The sequence below is a fragment of the Leuciscus leuciscus genome, assembly GCF_965113295.1.
Source record: "Leuciscus leuciscus genome assembly, chromosome: 1".
Classification (NCBI taxonomy): Eukaryota; Metazoa; Chordata; class Actinopteri; order Cypriniformes; family Leuciscidae; genus Leuciscus; species Leuciscus leuciscus.
In genome coordinates this window covers 20,305,304-20,324,952 of record NC_138725.1, presented here as the reverse complement: position 1 = coordinate 20,324,952, position 19,649 = coordinate 20,305,304, and the positions used below count along the sequence as shown (strand labels likewise).

The following is a 19,649-nucleotide window of genomic DNA, read 5'->3' as shown; positions in this document are numbered from 1 at the left end:
CATCTTCTTCCGCTTATCTGTGGCTGGGTTGCGGGGGCAGCAGTCTAAGCAGAGATGCCCAGACTTCCCTCTCCCTAGACACTTCCTCCAGCTCTTCCGGGGGGACACCGTGGCATTCCAATGTCAGCTGGGAGACATAGTCCCTCCAGTGTGTCCTACACAGTAAATTTGTCAGAGTAAAATTTACTCAAATTGAAGAAAATTTAGTGATAATATTTTACTCTTTCCTATGATATTTAACTCTATTCAGTGTTTTTTTTTAAAATCAACTCTCATGCTATTTTACTCACTTCAGAGCTACAAAAAATTGACTCTGCTACTTTTTAACTCTGTTCAGGGGAACTTCAAATTTACTCTGCCACATTTTATTTCCCCTCCAGAGTTGTTTATCATCAGTTATGAGTAAACTATAAAGAATAACTAACTGAATAAATAATAACCATTCATGTTTTACCCTCAAAAAGTCTAGAACATATAAATGAAAAACTTGCTTTTCAGTCTGAAATAAAATCAACAACTGTTTAAAAAATTTTACACTTACACTTAATTCATTTGTGATCCTAAAAAAAAAGAAAACAATACTAAAATAATAATAAAAAAATCTAGCACCTGTTTAATTCAATTGTGATCATAAAATAAGTAAATAAATAATGAAAACAATAATACTAAAATAATAGAAAATTGTGATAGTAATAATGTAAGAGAAGAGATGAAGAATTACATGAAACAATATGGTACAATAAACAAATCAGAATCCAAACCATATCAAACAACTTTTGGTGCAAAATATCCCTTATCTCCAAAACAGAAGGTGCTTCTGTGGTATGTGCAACTTTGTAAGCATGGATATGTTCAGCTAAACAAAACATTTTTAGTGCAGTTGCGATCTAAAGGACCTGCTCATCTTTGATAACAATATTCTGGATTACATGAAATACTGGCATTTCATTTTGAACTTGAACACAAACCGCTAACCCTAAACGATAAGTATTTCCACAGCGCTTGACCCATTTCACATTTAGAACCTTCGTCCACATAGGTACATTAAGTTTCTCAGCAATCTCAGCACCAACTTTCATTTCATTCAAGGGAGTCATTTTCCCAGGACCTATTTTCATGTCATTTGGATCAAATGTAAGCGGTTTGGCACTGGTGTTTTTTGCTAATGTTTTCGTTATGTTATGTTATGCAACAGGCCAGTGAATTAGAGGCCTTACAGGGTAGAGCATGTTGGTCAATCACAATAAAACAAGACTGGACCCTACTTCTCTTTGGCCCAACAACAAGTAGATACGGCTGGAGACTCTCTCCAATGGTATCCAAGTGCCCTTGGATACTGGTACCGGTCTGTGAAAGAAGGAAAACACATTAGTGCCAATGTGACTTAAAAGTTAAACTCAATATACACCATGAATAAAATATACAGTGATGTCTTCCACCAAAGTTTCTTTATTACATACTTCCAACATATTGTTACTAAGCAGGGCTCCAGACTAAGTTTTCCAACTTTCTCAGTTGGTCGCACCAGCACATGATTTGGTCGCACCCATTTTTTTTCTATAACATAGGATTAATCAATGCATGCTGATGAATAGTTGTCTCAATCTTTTCATTTTTATATGACTTAATTCCTAAATTTCCTTAATTTCTAATGGACTATATGCACGGTTACTTCCTGGTTTTCGATAAGCCAGCTCAGGCATTTCCGGTGAACATTCTGTACTCACTGTACATCCACACAAAACCATCAATGGTTGACTTTTTAATGTTGTATTTCTATTTTAATGCCGTTATCACACTTAAACAGTTTGAAAAATGGATTCAGGATGTACTCGTTCATTATATAAATTTGGTTGCAGTCTAGAACCCTGCTAAGTATGTACTAAGTAGAAAAGAATAGAACAAGAACAACAATTTGGAGGACCAAATAAGAGCCTGTCTGAGAAATAAGCAAGTTCAAGGTCACACAGTAACACAACAATATGAACTAGTGTCATTTGATCTGCTTCATCAGTAGCTTCACCTTGATGAATTTGACAAGACAATCACATGCTTTTCTCGCTGAGATCTTTCCCGGTCTTTTGCGGCCTTGACTTGAGGGTGGCAAAAGGTGAACCAGCATCAGAATGGAAGACATGTCGCTGTCCCAACCTGGAGACAAGGAAAACAAAATAAACACATTTGTTTTAAGTTTTTAGGTAGAAGGGGTTGAACATACCCTCCTACTCAGTTGAACTAGTTTAACTTAGACTTAACTTCACTTGGATGATGTGCCGGTATAAATACATTAACCACTCTAGTACCTTAGTTTATACTGCACACAGAATCAGTATTAACAGCACATTCATGGCCAAGTCTTGATGACTACAGATGTGTGGATGAATTAAGGTGAAACCTCTACAGATATTGAAATGAGGTCATAGAGTTAAACTTTATACTACATATCAGCCATACTTTTGTTATTCAGAGACCCAAATTCTGTAAATCTGCAACACCTGTACTAGGCCTTTGAGAAAAGATCAGGGTAGAAATGTTAGAGAAACAGGTGATTTTCATTCTGACAGTTTACCCATTGCAAGTCTGTGTTGCATATGAATCAAGCATGTCTAATGGGTAAAGTTGTGACCACACTTTAAACTCTATAGATCTGAATAAAGCTATGCTTGTCATAAACGCATAACTTATAGCACAATATAGTTACCTTCTTCAACTTCAGTGGCTTCAGCATTTTGGATGAGGTCTTGGAGCTCACTAGTCTGTGTGAGGCCACGGCTCTGTGCAATAACCTTTGGTTTTATGTTGGTAGACCACTTCAACAACAACTTTGCAGAGGTCGCATCACCAAATAGAAGTCCAAAATCTTGATCAATCTGTACAAAATGCCAAAGATAATTAAAGTAGGAACCACAGTAGAAACTCACTTTTTTTACCTAATGAGTCTGGGTTACTGCAGAACAACAATAGCACTTAAGTTCATATGTGTATGTTTTCAAGTTTAAAGATTTGAAGTCTCACATACCAAGCCTGGTATATCCAAAAATCACGGGAAAATAGAAAGAATATCAGATGACTCTTTAGGGTCGTGCAGCATCTTCTGGCGATAGGCCAGTGTTAACCTCATCTTTTCCTTTACCACTGCCTCGTCAGCTGTATGCTTCATCAGGGCAATTGTTTCCTGACACTGACGTTCATCATTCAACCAGCTGTCTTCTTTGAAGGGATCCCTGTCAGTAGTTGGCCCACCTGAAAGTGTTTAAGACAATATGAAAACCAAATATTTAGTTCCTTTTCTTTCAAAAGCATGCACAACACATTTGTACCAAAACTAGATACATGACAGGAAAAAAACATAGAAAACATGCGTACAGTATCCCAGAGTGACTTTTAAATTTGCCCAACATGGATGATTGAGCAAAACATATTTGAATTTAAAAAGAACAGCAATTATATTTTGAAGAGATACTATGTAACACTTGACCTCATTTACATTATGACTTAATGACAGACCAATCTGGAACAAAAGAATACTTTAAAAAAATGATAAAAAAAATCAAGTTTTATGTTCAATAAAAAAAAGTAAAAAAAAAAAAAGTTTATCAAGCCTTCCAGCCAAGCTAATAAGAGCAGTGAATAAGCATAAAATATCGCACCTGTTTGTGGTTGCCGTTGGCGTTTCGTACAACCCATAACATCATAAACATCAATTTACAAATAAATGAACAACCTACCCATGTTCATTTGTCAACTGGGCAACCAATATTTTCACCAAGTCACGTCTTCTGCCATCTGACAGACTTTTAGTGCGCATGTATTCGTTTATGACCTTCTCGCCTCCAGGGCTGCTCTTTAGGATATCTTCAATCATCTGGAGGGGGGAATTATGTTATATTGAGCAGAGATGAGAAATTATTAACAAATGACAAGTGTATATAGTTCCAAATATCTTTACTATTTAAGTAATTCTATATAGATGTATTTCAGAGGCAAGATTGGTGATCCTTACTTGGCCAAGACGACGTTCCTCAGCTCGATTTTTTTCAGGAGGACTGCTAATCAACATTGCTGTGTCATCAGACTCTGACGTGCCCTCAGTATCTCCTAAATATGAGCTTAAGCTTAAAGAATCTGCAATATAAACCATATCAATGGTCTGAAGATCTGTTCGTGTTCATACTACTTTTGATTGCATGCTATAACAGCTATTGAGAATTAGACGAATAGACATATTAGCCCATGCAAATATGGTGAATATTGCTGAGAATAAACAAAACTTACCATCAACGCTTGCTGTGCCTGGGATGAAAATTTCTAGAACACCAATGTCTGGTCGTGTCAGCAGATATTCAAATGCTTCCTCATCAACCTCTGTCTTTGAGTCAAAGACTTTTACATCCATTGTAGGAAGATAAAATTTCTTGGCAACTGAAGGAAGACAAACCATTGGGAAATTGACAAAGGCCAGCAATGCCAAAGGAACTAAAACAGTTATTTTTATAAGATAAAATCATACACTTATTATATTACTATTAAAAAATATTTTTCAGAGGGAAAAGTATTAATGATATTGACATTGTTAAAGTTTGTTATATCTCACCACATTCCAAAAACATCTCAAATGTAAAAGGTGTTGGAGAACAAATATATTTCTTGCTATCTTTGAACTTCACTCTGACAACGTTGTTGGTTTGCATTCTGGAGGGACCAAAGAGACAAAGTTAAACAAGGCGTTAACATTCACAGTCAGATGAAAAAAGGAAAAGAAGAAAAAAACATTTGGTAACACTTTAGAGTACTAGGCTTATTTTATAGGCCCATTTTCTTTTCTTTTTTTTACAGGGCGAGTAAAAATTTGAATTACTGGCCCGACTGGATTTTCCAGCTAAAAAATCCTTAGCGTTGAGCCCTAGATTATTTATAAATATAAGGTAATAAAAAGCATGATAACTCTCTAATATTGGCTGAAGTCATTGTTAGCTGTTGAGGTTTTTGTAAGATTTTGGATAGTAATGACTCAAGTGTTACTACATCTTTCTAAGATAAATGACTTTAGCCATTACTAGGGAATTTAAAAGCTAATAATAACAGTTTAATAGTTATGTTAAGGCACGGTGCTCAATGCTCATCCACATCCACATCAAAATGGCCTCCATCGATCCTAACGTTAACTTAAAGGAGAACTCCGGTGAATTTTTAAGTTAATCTTGATCGTTTTACCTTTGTGAGTACTGTCTATAGAAAAAAAAACGAACCGGATCGGTGCTTGCAACGCGGAGCTGTTACAGTAATGCCCAGAGCTCCCATTCAGCTAAAACGGCAGTTATGGGGGCATTAACCTAAAGAGTGTCTTTGTGCCTCTTAACAGACACAAAATGCAATTAAAATGTCTGTCCAACATGAACAGGGCCCTTACATGACAACAAGATGCGTTTAGCAACTTAGTCATTGTTTAAACTCACCTAAATAGTGTTTTAGACGGCTAGCTGTAGTCTCGCGCTGAAGTCCCGTGGGAACTCAGTTGTAGCCGGAAAAAGTGCGCGTGATTTTTTTTTCCCCAAACCACTTCAGCGGAAATCCCGCCCTGCAGCTGATTCTAAGGTTTTCATTGGTCATGTCAATCGTCACTGTAACCTAAACCAATTAAATCAGCTGCAGGGCGGGATTTCCGCTGAAGTGGTTTGGGGGAAAAAATCGCGCACATAGTGCAGGTGGGAGGAGCGTCGTGTTCCGGCTACTACTGAGTTCTCACGGGACTTCAGCGCGAGACTACAGCTAGCCGTCTAAAACACTATTTAGGTGAGTTTAAACAATGGCTAAGTTGCTAAACGCATCTTGTTGTCATGTAAGGGCCCTGTTCATGTTGGACAGACATTTTAATTGCATTTTGTGTCTGTTAAGAGGCACAAAGACACTATTTAGGTTAATGCCCCCATAACTGCCGTTTTAGCTGAATGGGAGCTCTGGGCATTAACTGTAACAGCTCCGCGTTGCAAGCACCGATCCGGTTCGTTTTTTTTTCTATAGACAGTACTCACAAAGGTAAAACGATCAAGATTAACTTAAAAATTCACCGGAGTTCTCCTTTAACTCATTACAGAGTCAAGTACATGTGGTGCACAACTCGAGCCGCTCGTCACGATAACGTATAGTGGACAAACATTTGATATGAAGCTAACTTCACTGGTCTCAATTAACGTTCATATAATCTATATGTTAGCTAACGTTATTTTCTTTGGTTACAAAAATAAGATAATTTATAATTTATGATAACTTTCAAGATTTATCCTAACTTAGTTCTATCTTGAGGCCAGTTTAAAATGTGATCATTGTAGGCTATGTGTTCACCTTCCCAGTAAACTAACGTAGGCTAAACATGTTGGTGCACAACATCATCTAACAAGTGATTACGTTAGTGATTTTCCCTCGTTAAGTAACGTTAGCTAAACAAGTCTTGTCGAGCACTAACGTTCACGTTAAACTTCACATCAAGTTCACATTAGAAAGCGATCTCTGTAATGAAAAAAAAAATGCGGCAAAATCGTCTGAGCTCAAAACAGAGGCGATTATTATGAAAAGGAGTTCTAAAACTTTGAAATTCTACTTACTTTTACATCCAGCAGAAGCACAACTTCTTCTTCCAAATCCACATGCAGCGATCACCGTGACCAACGTAATGGCGGATAAACGAAACTTTCGGAGAAGATTTTGGGGAGGAGTCACAGTTACTCTTCAATTTTGCTCCCACTCTATGGACACATTTTACTCTGTTCACTCAAAATAGATCAAAAACAACTATTTTTGAGAAAAAAAAAAATTACTCTGGAAAAATTACTCTGCCAGTTTTCCTGTGTAGGTCTTCCCCAGGGCCTCCTCCCGGTGGGACGCGCCCGGAACACCTTCCCGGGAAGGCGTCCAGGAGGCCACCGATGCCCGAGCCACCTCTGAGCTCCTCCCGAGTGACTGAGCTTCTCACCCTATCTCTAAGGGATCGCCCAGCCACCCTGCGGAGAAAGCTCATTTAGGCCGCCTGTATCCGGGATCTTGTCCTTTCGATCATGACCCACAGCTCATGAACATAGGTGAGAGTAGGAACGTAGATTGACCGGTAAATCGAGAGCTTCGCCTTGCGGCTCAGCTCTTTCTTCACCATGACAGACCGGTACATCGACTGCATTACTGCAGAAACTGCACCGCTCCGTCTGTCAATCTCCCGTTCCATCCTTCCCTGACTCGTGAACAAGACCCCAAGATACTTGAACTTCTCCACTTGAGGCAGGAACTCTCCACCAACCTGAAGTGGACAAGCCACCCTTTTCTGACTAAGAACCATGGCCTTGGATTTGGAGGTGCTGATTCTCATCCCAGCCGCTTCACACTCGGCTGCAAACTGTCCCAGTGCATGCTGAAGGTCCTGGTCTGATGGGGCCAGCACGACAACATCATCCGCAAAAAGCAGAGACGAAATCGTGTGGTCCCCAAACCTGACACCCTCTGGCCCCTGGCTACGCCTAGAAATTTTGTCCATAAAAATTATGAACAGAACCAGTGACATAGGGGCAGTCCTGCCGGAGTCCAACATGCATCGGGAAACAGTCTGACTTAATGCTGGCAATGCGAACCAAGCTCCTTCTCCGGTCGAACAGTGACCGGACAGCCCTGAGCAAAGGGCCCCTGACCCCATACTCCCAGGGCACCCTCCTCAGGATGCCGCGAGGGACACGGTCGAATGCCTTTTCCAAATCCACAAAGCACATGTGGACTGGTTGGGCAAACTCCCATGAACCCTACAGCACCCTGGAGAGGGTATAAAGCTGGTCCTGTGTTCCACGACCGGGACGAAAACCGCACTGTTCTTCCTGAATCCGAGGTTCTACTATTGGCCGTATTCTCCTCTCCAGTACCCTGATATAGACTTTCCTGGGGAGGCTGAGAAGTGTGGTCCCCCTGTAGTTGGAACACACCCTCCGGTCCCCCTTCTTAAAAAGAGGGACCACCACCCCAGTCTTCCAGCCCGAAGGTACTGTCCCCGACCGTCATGCGGTGTTGCAGAGGCGTGTCAGCCAAGACAGCCCCACAACATCTAGAGACTTGAGGTACTCAGGGCGGATCTCATCCACCCCTGGTGCCTTGCCCCCAAGGAGCTTCTTAACTACCTCGGAGACTTCAGCTTGGGTGATAGATGAGCCCACCTCTGAGCCCCCAGCCTCTGCTTCCTCAATGGAAGACGTGTCAGTGGGATTGAGGAGATCCTCGAAGTTTTCCTTCCACTGTCCGACGACATCTCCATTTGAGGTCAACAGCTGCCCATCTCCACTGTAAACGGTGTTGGTAGGGCACTGCTTTCCCCTCCTGAGGCGTCGGACAGTTTGCCAGAATCTCTTCGAGGCCAACCGATAGTCCTTCTCCATGGCCTCACCAAGCCGATTTTTTGCCTCCACAACCACCCGGGCTGCAGTCCTCTTGGCCTGCCGGTAGGGGTGGGCTTAATGACCAAAATTCTGTTTCACGGTATGACTAATTTTATTTAAACTTTAAATAAAGTGTTGCTGAATAATTTTTCAATCTAATGTTACTTCATTCAGTTTATAATATCTGAATATTTTTTATTGAACTATTCTATTCATAATAAATTAGTTACTTCCTTTTAATTTGGTAGGATATTTTTTGCCATGTCTGCTTATTATACTGTGTTTTAAAGGGCTTGTTTTGCTCTTTTTGTGATATCTGGCAACCCGTCACTTAAAGCTCTAATCAAGAGATGTTCAGAAGCGTCAAGTTAATCAAGTTCATAAGTGACTAGGAGAACAGCAGTATGAAAACCGAATAGCAGCTACTGTTAGTGTTGACTAAGTAGTGTAAATTATACACACCTTGTACAGTAACTGCGCCATTATTTTACATAGCTCGGTGAACACTGACACACTGCGCTCCTTCTCAGTGCGTGTGCACGCGCGTCTTTTGTATCAGTAAAATGCGATCGGTTAATTTGAGTGACAAGTTGTAATCACGCATTGAATCAAAGCAAGATTTTATCAGCTGTTTCAGTGGCCAATTGTTTGGAGTTAGAAATATATAACTTGCGCAGCATATTTAGTAATTTTGCCTCAGATACAGGATTATTCGCAGGTTGTTCATTACCACGGCAACCGCTTGCGTGTCAGACTGAATGTGAGTTTCGTGTTTAAAAAGTAACTATACATAAGAGACGGAAAGATGCAGATAAGATAACATAAGATAATAATAAGATACAGTGTTGGGGGTAACGAGTTACAAAGTAACGGATTACAGTAACGATATTACTTTTTTGGGTAACGAAATAAAGTAACGCATTACACTAAAAATATCGGTAACTACACTACTTTACTAGACTATAGGAACGCGCTTTCCTGCGTTACTCAAGCCGTGCTTGCCTGCGTGTAAAGCTCTGATCTGTTTAAGTGGTGCGTGCATGCCTGTGTGTGTGTGCGTGTGTGTGTGTGTGTGTGCTTGCACCGTTGTCATAGAGATCGATTTGAGTGACGTAGCTGCTGGTGCGAAGGGGAGCGGGAAATGGAGACGGAGACAGGGGGGTTTCGGCCAGTGGCGATAGTACATTACTTTCAGTTTACTGCTCGAAAGGACAAAAATATTCGCGTGAAATGCACTCTATGCCCAGGCAGCAAGTACTGGCCATCGGGACTACCGGGAGATTCCCAGTGGGCTGACGTGCCTTTTGGGCCTCATACTTTTTTTCTTTTTCAGTTTTTTTGTCGCAAGGAATGTGCAGAGAAATAGCGTGAAAAATAGACACAGACCCTTCAAGCAGACGCTGTAAAATGTGTCAAAATGTTTTCTGCAGCAGCAGGACCTTCATCAGCTCCAGTGGCTGATGATGAAGATAGTGAGGAGGATAAGGACAGAGATGAGAAAGTGTAGAGCCTGTGGTAAGCAGAACTAACAGTTACTTTCAAAACACTTATAGGCTTTGTCATGAGTGTAGGAACCCATTACCCAGTAACACATTATTTCCACATCTGCATAGTTGACGATTACCGTAATTTACTATACATTTAATGAGACGCGTTTGTAAACCATGTTTTCCGCCAAAATAAAAGCTTGATGCAGATTCCGTCAAAATAAAAGATCATGTGCTTATATCTCTTTCAAGTATAGAAATTAGTACAAAACTAATTGTGAAAGTTTCCTTTATTTTTCAGTGCATTTGTTTTACAATATATGTCTATTAGTGTGCTATTATTATTATGGCCAAAATGCCAGGGCCGATTTTTTTTGTCCCAGTCCAGCCCTGATTATGTGTCTACCACCGCGGACATTTGTCCTTTATCCAGTTGTTTGTGGATTTTACAGTGAGGCATATTTCTTTGTGCAGACATGGATATTGTTCTTTCATATGGTTTTACATGCCATTTTGTATAGGCTACATTTATAAACACTATGCGGACAGGCTAAGTGATGATAGGGCTATGATGTTTGTCCGTATCTACAGGGTAAATTAAGAAATGGGAAAGTAAAGTAATAAGTAGTGAAGTTACTTTTCAAATGCAGAAACTAGTAAAGTAATCTCATTACAATTTACAGAAGTAACTATTAACTAGTAACTAATTACTTTTTTTGAGTAACTACCCCAACACTGATAAGATATTATTTAAGGTTATTTCTATTCGTAACGATATTGATATATGAACTGTTGTTGTTAAGTAAGCTTCATGCTTTCCCCGTTGCGATCGTGCCCTCTTCTAAACTGTAGCCTACGGATGCTGCACTGCTCTAGTTGACTGCTGCGCCTTTCCCCTCGAAAATATCACTTTAACAACAATGCTTTAGAAAAAGTAATTTCTTTGTGGATCCTCTTGATCTGCTTTCTCCGTGTTTCTTTGACAAATCTCAGTGTCTCAGTCTGCACGCTGCATGTGAGTTAACCACGCCCACTTATTTACATGTCGCGGTATACACATAATGAAAAAAAATCTGTTACATTGACATTTTCTACCGCGGTAACGATATATACCGTCATACCGCCCAGCCCTACCTGCAGGTTCCCGTCAGCTGCCTGAGGAGTCCCACAAGCCAGCCAGGCTCGATAGGACTCCTCCTTCAGCTTGACGGCATCCCTTCCGGTTTCCGCCTCGACAGGCACCGGAGACCTTACGGCCACAGCTCTGAGTGGCCGCGTCGACAATGGAGGTGGAGAACATGGTCCACTCAGACTCAATATCTCCAGACTCCCTCGATCATCGACCTGCCCAGTCCAGTGTTAATTTTGACAGCAAATTATGATTTAGTCTTAGTCTTTTGAATAACACACCATTTAGTTTTAGTCACATTTTAGTCATCTGAAATCTTTTAGTCTTAGTCTAGTTTTAGTCGACTAAATATCATAAGAGTTTTAGTCTTAGTCTAGTCTTAAATCTTTTAGTCTTAGTCTAGTTTTTTTTAGTAGAACAAATATTAGCAGATTTTAGTCTACTAAATCTACAGTCGACTTAGTTGACTTGACTAAATGTTTCCATCAGTCTGTTATGGAATAGTATTAAGATTTGAATATGCAATACAAAACATGTATTTTATTTTATTCTTAATGTCAAAAACACTGACCGTAACTTTTTCACAAAAGATAATCTCACATAAAATAAACATAAGGCCTGCTCTCCATGAAAAATATACATGCTCCCTGAAAAAGATATGCATTCTCCCTGAATGATATGCAATGCATATGACATTCTTTCAAGATGAAGTACAATATTATTGAAATAGAAAACCACCTAACTCTGAACTTACTGTCTTCTACTGTCTGTGCAAAATCAAAAACATTAAGAAAAATAAAGTGCAATTCTCAAAAATAATAAAAAGTAATGCCATTGCACAAGGTATCTAAATAAAGAAAATTCACTACTGTTACTGTTCACGTACCTCAAGAGAAGTTAAATAACTGCTAGGCTACAATGCCTTTGAATGCCTTGCTACTCTGTGCAAAATCAACAAGATTGGAACAGAACAGATTAGTGCAATTCTCAAATGTAGAATAAAAAATGTATTGGCTGTAATGCCATTACACACACTACCAAAGAAACACTCCTTAATGTTCAAGTAAATTAAAAAAAACCCCTGCTCTCTCAGCATTGAAAATACAGGTAAATATCAAATTAAACTAAAAAGCACACAACTCTGTAAGCATCATCTTCTTCTTCTTCATCATCATCTATTACTCTGTGCATTGTGTGCAAAATCAAAGAGATTTGAAAAGAAAAACAAAACGTCTGTAAAAGAAAATATGCATTGGTTGTAATGTCATTGCACAAAATATTCTTCTGTTAATTCTTCTGTTAATAATTAAAAGAAGTATCAATGAGCTCAACTCAAGACAAGTGAATTACATGCTAAGCTGTAATGCCATTATTACATGGAACAAAAAAAACCTCTGCTCTCATATTAAACAAAAAACAAAAATACAAGATCAGTAACTTTCAAGTTGTGCATATACTACTACAGGAAATGCTGTAAATAGCAGGAAATACAACAGTTCTATTTGTCTCTGTTCATTTTAAGGAAAGCACTTCGCTCCAATGTGACCCTTCCCCTGTTGCGCCGTCCTCTTGTGAGGTCACCTGTGATGCTGAACACCCTCTCTGCAAAAGCTTGAGAAGCTGGCATAGCCAACAAGTCTAACGCAAAAGGTTTTAAACTGTGATAAAAACTGTCACTCTTTGCCAGCCAGAAGTCTGTCCCTGTGTCCTCAGTGATGGGATGTGAAAGTTCTTCCTTGTACTTGATGATCTGCTGCCTGATGCTGGTTGTGGAGGTTTTCTGTTTAGGCCTTGTGGTGCGGCATTTTGAGAGGAACCTGAACACCGGCTGCTTTGAGGATGGCGCTGCTTCTGGTTCCTCAATAACCTCTTCTTCTGCATCATCTTCAGACTGGTCTTCCTGTCTTGTGTGTGGGAAAGTGCATTTGACCACATAGTCTTCTGCCTGTTTCAGCAGTTCCTGGATATTTCCATCAGCCACATCAACATTAACAAGGATTTCACAGACAGTTGGGTTAACAAAGCAGGCAGCTGCTGCAAGTGCTGAGAACTTTTCATCGGTTGAATCTAAGAGGCAAGCAAAACGCTGGTTCAGATTTGATCTCATTTTCTCTGCAAGAGTGACGAGGTCTCTGTACCGAGTGTTCTTTGCAAAGTCAGTTAGGTGGCTCAGCAGATCAAAGAGGGCAGGAACCACTAGGGACATTGATGTGGTGTCACTCTGGAGGGTTTTAGTGTGTTCCGCAAAAGGCAGCAGTAAGTCATGCAATGATGAAAGCTTTTGCCACTCACTAGTAAGCAAATTGTCCCATCCCATGTCATTTGAGATTTGACAGACTGCATCTTTGACTGTGAGGAGTCGTGTGACCATGTTGAACGTGCTTGACCAGCGTGTGGGGCAGTCATTTACAACAATAACACCACACTGGTCCAATAACCTCTGTGTTGCAATTGAGGACTTGCGAAAGAGCTTCACCACAGACCTTGCTTTATCGAGGACTCTTTTGACAGTTGTCTCTTTCTGCAACATGTGGACCACAAGTTGTATGGTATGCACCACGCACGGTGTCCGGTCCATTTCCATATCGACATGATGGTACCTAATAACAAGAAGAAAAGACAACCAAATAAGTCTAAACCTAATAAAGTGGCTGGTATGTGTCTGTATACTGTATATGTAGTGTGTGGCAGGGGGAAAATCATTCATGTGATAATTGACTGTCATGTAAAAGAATAAATTAAACATGGCTCACCGCTGGTCATCAATTTCAGAGTCACTTTCCATCGTGGACCCAGGGGAGTCGTCCTCAGAGCTGGTTTCTTCTGCTGTGGTGTTTTTAAAGGCTGCCACCATGTTACTCCCATTGTCCGTTATTACCGTCAGGATCTTCTGCTTTGGTATAGCCCACTCTTGCATACATTTGTCCACACATGCCTTAATAGACTGTGCAGTGTGTGGGTGAGCTACTTGTTCAAGGGCCAACAATATATGTACAGGTTTACTTAGTTCAACACAAAAGTAGCATGCACTTATAGCGAGGAATGAGGCTGTCAGTCCTTTTTTTCTCCACAAGTCAAGGCCAATGGATACTCTCCGGGCAGCAGCCAGTCTCTCTTTGAATTGTCTTTCATGTTCATACTGTGTTTCAATCAAATTGCTCATTTTAGTTTTCTTTGGAACTGTTAGTCTCCTATCCACTCAGTGGCGGTTCTAGGGGGGGGGCCCGGGGGGGCCAGTGCCCCCGTGTCAACAAGCTTGGCCCCCCCTCTGGCCCCCCTAAATTTGCAATCGTAAAATCACACCAAACAACTGTGCATTTATTCAGTTGCGGCGCCTTCATCTAGGCTACACTGCAGCACGACGTATATTCACATCAAATGTTAACGCAGAGGAACGTGACACTGCAGTTCACAAAAGTTCATTATTTGCATGTGCTTTAAAGCCTTGCCGGTTAAACATGTCATTCGCTGCTGATGCGCTGTTCAAATATGCGCTTTACTGAGCGCGTACACTCGACGCGCACATGCACTAAAAGCCTGTTACTGGACTAAGTTATCTTTTGAGACTTATATTGCGCTAATACTGTCAAATACAGACATTGTTTACATAAACAAAGTTGGTTATGTCTAAAGTGAAAGCAAACAGAGAAAATTTATTAAAATCTGTTTGTCATATGCGTGTATATTAGACGCGTCGCGTGCAGTTCTTAAAGAGACAGTAGCCCTAATAATAAACATGCTGCCGCTTGTCCTTAAAGAGATAGTTCACCCAAAACCAAACAGTTGCTGGTCCCCATACGCTGATTTCACGCAGCCGTTATTTTGAAATCGAAAGCGAGGCTCCGGTGGGAAGAAAACCGGAAGTGTCGCCTTTAATCACAGGAGAGTCGTGAATGCGATGGCGTATTGTTGTGTTTAATGATGTTGTGTCAATTCTAAAAATGTACATACATTTCTTTCATACTTTAGACTATATACAGTGAAATTAATTTATAAATAAAATAATTTTTTTTATATATAATTCAGAATGTAAAAACAGAAGCAGGAATGAACTATATACATATCCTATATTGAATATTAACATCCAATAGTGTAAATCGCGGCAGCAGCTTCAGGTTGGTAATCCAAGGCATTGTTGTTTATCTTTACTTCCGGGGTTCTTCCCACCGGAGCCTCACTTTCGATTTCAAAATGGCGGCTGCGTGAAATCAGCGTATTGACTTCCATACATAGTAGGGAAAAAAAATACTATGGAAGTCACAAGGGTACATCAACTGTTTGGTTACTCACATTCTTTCAAATAACGTTTATTTTCAACAGAAGAAAGACACTTATTCGGGTTTAAAACAACTTAAGAGAGTAAATATGACTTTTTTGGGGGAGAACTATCCCTTTAATGTTAATAAAACAACAAAACACACAGAGGAAATCATTCACTGCTCTTGACTGAGAACTTTAAGTCTGTTGTGTTTTATTTTCATATTTGTTCATTTAATTACTTTCTCATACTGTTAAATACACCTATAGCTGAAAAAATAAAGCAGTTTATTTCATTTGTATATTAAGTTGTGTATGTGTAATATGTATCTCTGTTCTTAATTTTTAATAACAAAGAAAATAATGACAAAGATTTTTATCTTCGCCTTTGGCTTAAATGTCTGCCATTCTTTTTTATTTTATATTTTGTTACCTATAAGGCTTTGTTTTTAAAATAGGGAAATTAGTTTGGCTGTAATGCTCAGTCACTTGCAAAATAGTAAAACCAACATGAAAAAAGAATCGTGATAAAATCGTGATTTTCCTGAAAAAAAAAAAATCGTGATATGATATTGCCTAGATGTGCTTAGATGCTAAAAATGTGTTATTATTGATCATTATATCACACTACAATTAAACATAATGAAACATTCATTTGAATTGATATTGTTTTATTAGCTTAGCTAATATAATTTATTCGCTTTTTCTAGAGATTGCAGTCATACATGACATGGTGAAAAATGACTTGAAATAATACTGAAAATAGGTTAAGATGAATGTTAAAGGTGTGCCCCCTAAAAGCACAAGTGGCCCCTGCCTGGCCCCCCCAGTTACTGTGGTCTAGAACCGCCACTGTATCCACCATCTCCATCATTAGCACAAAGTCCTCATCTTCAATTGTTGTGAGTGGTAAACCTGTGCGTCCAATCCATCTAGCTATGGCCTGCTCCTTGGTCTGTTGTTCCTTCGATTCAGTTTTGTACTTTGAAGAACATAGGAAAGCTGTAGAGATGGCCTGCTGCTGGGTTGCACTAGCAGCACTCGCTTTATTTCCACTTGGCCCATGGTCATCTTTGTCATCATACGTCTTCTGTATCTGTGAGGGTGAATCAAGGGGGAATCAAGTTGTGATTTATTTTCTTTCTTGCCCCAATCTCATCAGATCTCTCTCTCTGTCTCTCTCGCACGCACGCACGCACGCGCACACACACACTCCAGTCATATACAACACCACAATATCTACTAACGTTATACTAGTACACATTTGATTCAATTTGAGGACATTGAATATTATACTCATATTAATTCAGTGAGACAATCGTCTAATCAATACAGTTCAGAAGTGGTTTTCTTTAGCTTCTATTTTATTCCAAGTTTAGCGGAAACACGGTGGTTTATCTGATAAAATAACCTTAGCGTATGCTTACCTTGGCATGTATTTCTGGATGAGTCGTCTGTAAATGTCGCTTCAAGTTGGTGGTGTTTTTCCCAGCGATTTTTGCTCCACATGGTTTACAGGCGGTCTTGTTGTGCTTGTTGTCATATGTGAAATGTGACCAGATGTCAATTCTTCGTTTTCGTCCTAGACCTAACGTTAGCTCTGACATTTCTGTTCTGTCATTGCCCTCGGACCAGGTGCACGGCAAAACGTTAGCAGGTTGCTAACGAACAAAGTCAACTGAAATCACCCAAAGCTGTGTAACTAAGACTGTGCAACCACAACTAAATATAATGTAAACAACTTAACTGTTGTGAAAACGTCCTCGAAACTGTGCGAATTTCTGCAAACTCATCTTTGTTCTCTTTTCTGTGTAACTGCTGCTGCGTTTGTTTAGCTGTTGCGCTTGCATTTGCCGCGGCTTTTTAAAATGGCTCTGCTGCTTCTGCATAGATCAACCTACCCTCAAAGATTCGCTCTGATTGGATTTCTTCCCAACTTGTCCCACAAAAAGAGTTGTTATCATTGGATCTCTTCTCCATTCGTCCCTCCCATATATTTTCGTCTCATTTTTATTCGTTGACTAAAGTGTCAGTTATATTTCGTCACGTTCTTCGTCATCATATCTGACTTTTTATTTAGTTTTTATTTAGTTTTCGTCCGTGAAAAAGGTTAGTTGACGAATATTTTTCGTCAAAGTCTTCGTCAACGAAATTAACACTGGCCCAGTCTGAAACTGCCACAAAGTCAATCATCGACCTTCCGCCTAGGGTGTCCTGGTGCCACGTGCACTGATGGACACCCTTATGCTTGAACATGGTGTTCGTTATGGACAAGCTGTAACTAGCACAGAAGTCCAATAACAGAACACCGCTCGGGTTCAGATCAGGGGGACCGTCTGTATTAAAGAAGAAATTATTGATAAACATGTATTTGGAATGTAATTAAATAACAAGTACTTTGGGTGTCTTGTTCATTTTATTTATTTTCATAAAAGCAACAGAACTTTCGAATTACATCCAGTTTATTAGCAACACTGTGCACGAGCGTGAATCACGCAATATCCATCTTTGATCTCGCAGGTGTCAGATCCACTGCGAGAAGAGAGAACTGTCCGGCTTGCCTGCGCTTTTTTCACTCCTCCTCTCACTGCAGCCGCCTACTCTCGCGTACATTTCAGGCGAGGCAAGGCGCATCTCAAAAGCGAGGAAAGGAAACGAGGATGCACAAATAAGAAATGAGAAGCACCCTTCTTAAGGCCCTTTCACACTGGACGCGATTTTGACGCACGAATCATTCGCGCGATGGTTTTATTTTTCGATCAGCTGTTTGTGTAATGAGTGCTTCCACACCGAACGCGAATGCGCAGCGGCGAAAAAACGACTTTTATTTTATTCGCTTCGATGTCGATTTTTTTTTTACTTTTGCGGCGACAGAATAGGCTTCAGCCAATCACATACTACAAGGACAACGATTTGAAAGACAATGTGTGGCGTAGCATTGCCAACCAACTCGGTTATCTTGACTGTGAGTTTGTTGTGTGATAGTTTTAGTCATATAGTCCTGTGCTGTGTAGGCTAGCAGGCCAAACTACATTTGGGATAGAAAGCACTATTATCGTCAAAGATAGAGACAGAGACCGTGTTTACTTTGAACACGTAACAAAATGTAGTGAGACTATTTAGGGCTGCTTTTAGTATACTATACATTCTTTGTGTGATATCTACAGTTTCTAGTCAAATGATTTTTAACTTACTTACTTCGTGTGTTACATGTAATGTGTAGTTACATTACAAAACGCACTGTGTTTAGTTGAAGACGCAAAAAAAAAAAAAAAAAAAAACTGTGCACATACTCCCCTTCAGACTCTCTGTTCTGTAAGATTGGGTGCACCCAAAACCTTCTTTTCTGTCTTTTAAATAAAATGAAAAGCTCGTCTTCACTGGATGCTATGACTATGACTGGATGATGATGATGATGAAGTGTCCATTTTTTCTCAGCTGTCGGCGCGATTCGCGCGAAAGTTTTGGAATGTTGAAGCTCTCTGAACGTCACAGACGTCGCAAATTCGCGTCGCGGCTGATGTGAATGGTTTTGATGCGAACTATTCGCACACGAACTATTCGCTTTTTCGTTTCGCTTTTTCGTTACGCATCCGGTGTGAAAGGGCCTTTATACTGTCTATGGAAGCACCCCATGTCTTTGCATTTATGCTGCACCAAAGGATATTAAACCAGCTTCCGACAGCTCTGAGTACATGAGATTTCTTTCTGTACGATGACATAAACAGTCCATTAGTGCATGGCTCACAGTTTCTCCTATATTATATATGGCTTTGAGGTTTTGAGGCAATAAAAATATGCATGTTAGGTGATCAAATGAAGTGATTTAGGCTAATGTATGTATCTAACAACCTCTGATGTATACGTCCGTTTATGTATTATTCTACATGATCAGTTAAATAGTTATTAAAATACAATAAAATACAGGATGTGCTCTATCAGCATAATTATTCCTATTTTTGTGCTTCATTTAAAAAAAAAGTTCCTTTTACATTTAGTAACTGGACTGGAGTCACTTCAGTTCTAAAATAGTACTAATCGAATGCTACTAGTAAATATGTAAATCTAAACTCTATGAAGACTCTGGGAGGGTGGAGGAGAGAGAAGAGAAAGGGAAGGTTGAAGCCAGGTGTTTGAAGTTGAGTTGTGAGGTTGTATGTAGAGTGTAAATGGTCCATTTCAAAGATAGGTGGCGGTAATGCACTTATAAGTCTGCGATCCGCCGTAAAGCAAGAAGACGAAGAAGAAGAAGAAGCAGAGGAAGAAGAATGTGAATCTGCGTGGCCCTCATTGGCTCCGGGGGTGTCCCGTGCGCGCGTGCTTTGGATGCCGATGACGTCACCGCCTGCTCGCGCCGTTTTTTCCCTCATA

General features: G+C 40.0%; 2 protein-coding genes across 2 annotated transcripts in view; one reads left to right on the top strand and one right to left on the bottom strand.

The window, feature by feature from the left end:
* LOC309498704 (uncharacterized protein) overlaps positions 1 to 19,649 on the top strand; it is a 65,447-nt gene that overhangs the window by 22,519 nt on the left and 23,279 nt on the right. The window lies entirely within an intron of this gene.
* Positions 12,268 to 17,434, bottom strand: LOC309496960 (zinc finger BED domain-containing protein 4-like). The gene is made up of 4 exons (XM_082167156.1): positions 16,706 to 17,434; positions 16,142 to 16,374; positions 13,775 to 14,221; positions 12,268 to 13,621 (listed from the first exon to the last, which is right to left on the bottom strand). Exons 1-4 carry the CDS (start codon positions 16,883 to 16,885, stop codon positions 12,520 to 12,522), a joined length of 1,962 nt encoding a protein of 653 aa, XP_082023282.1. The 5' UTR covers positions 16,886 to 17,434; the 3' UTR covers positions 12,268 to 12,519.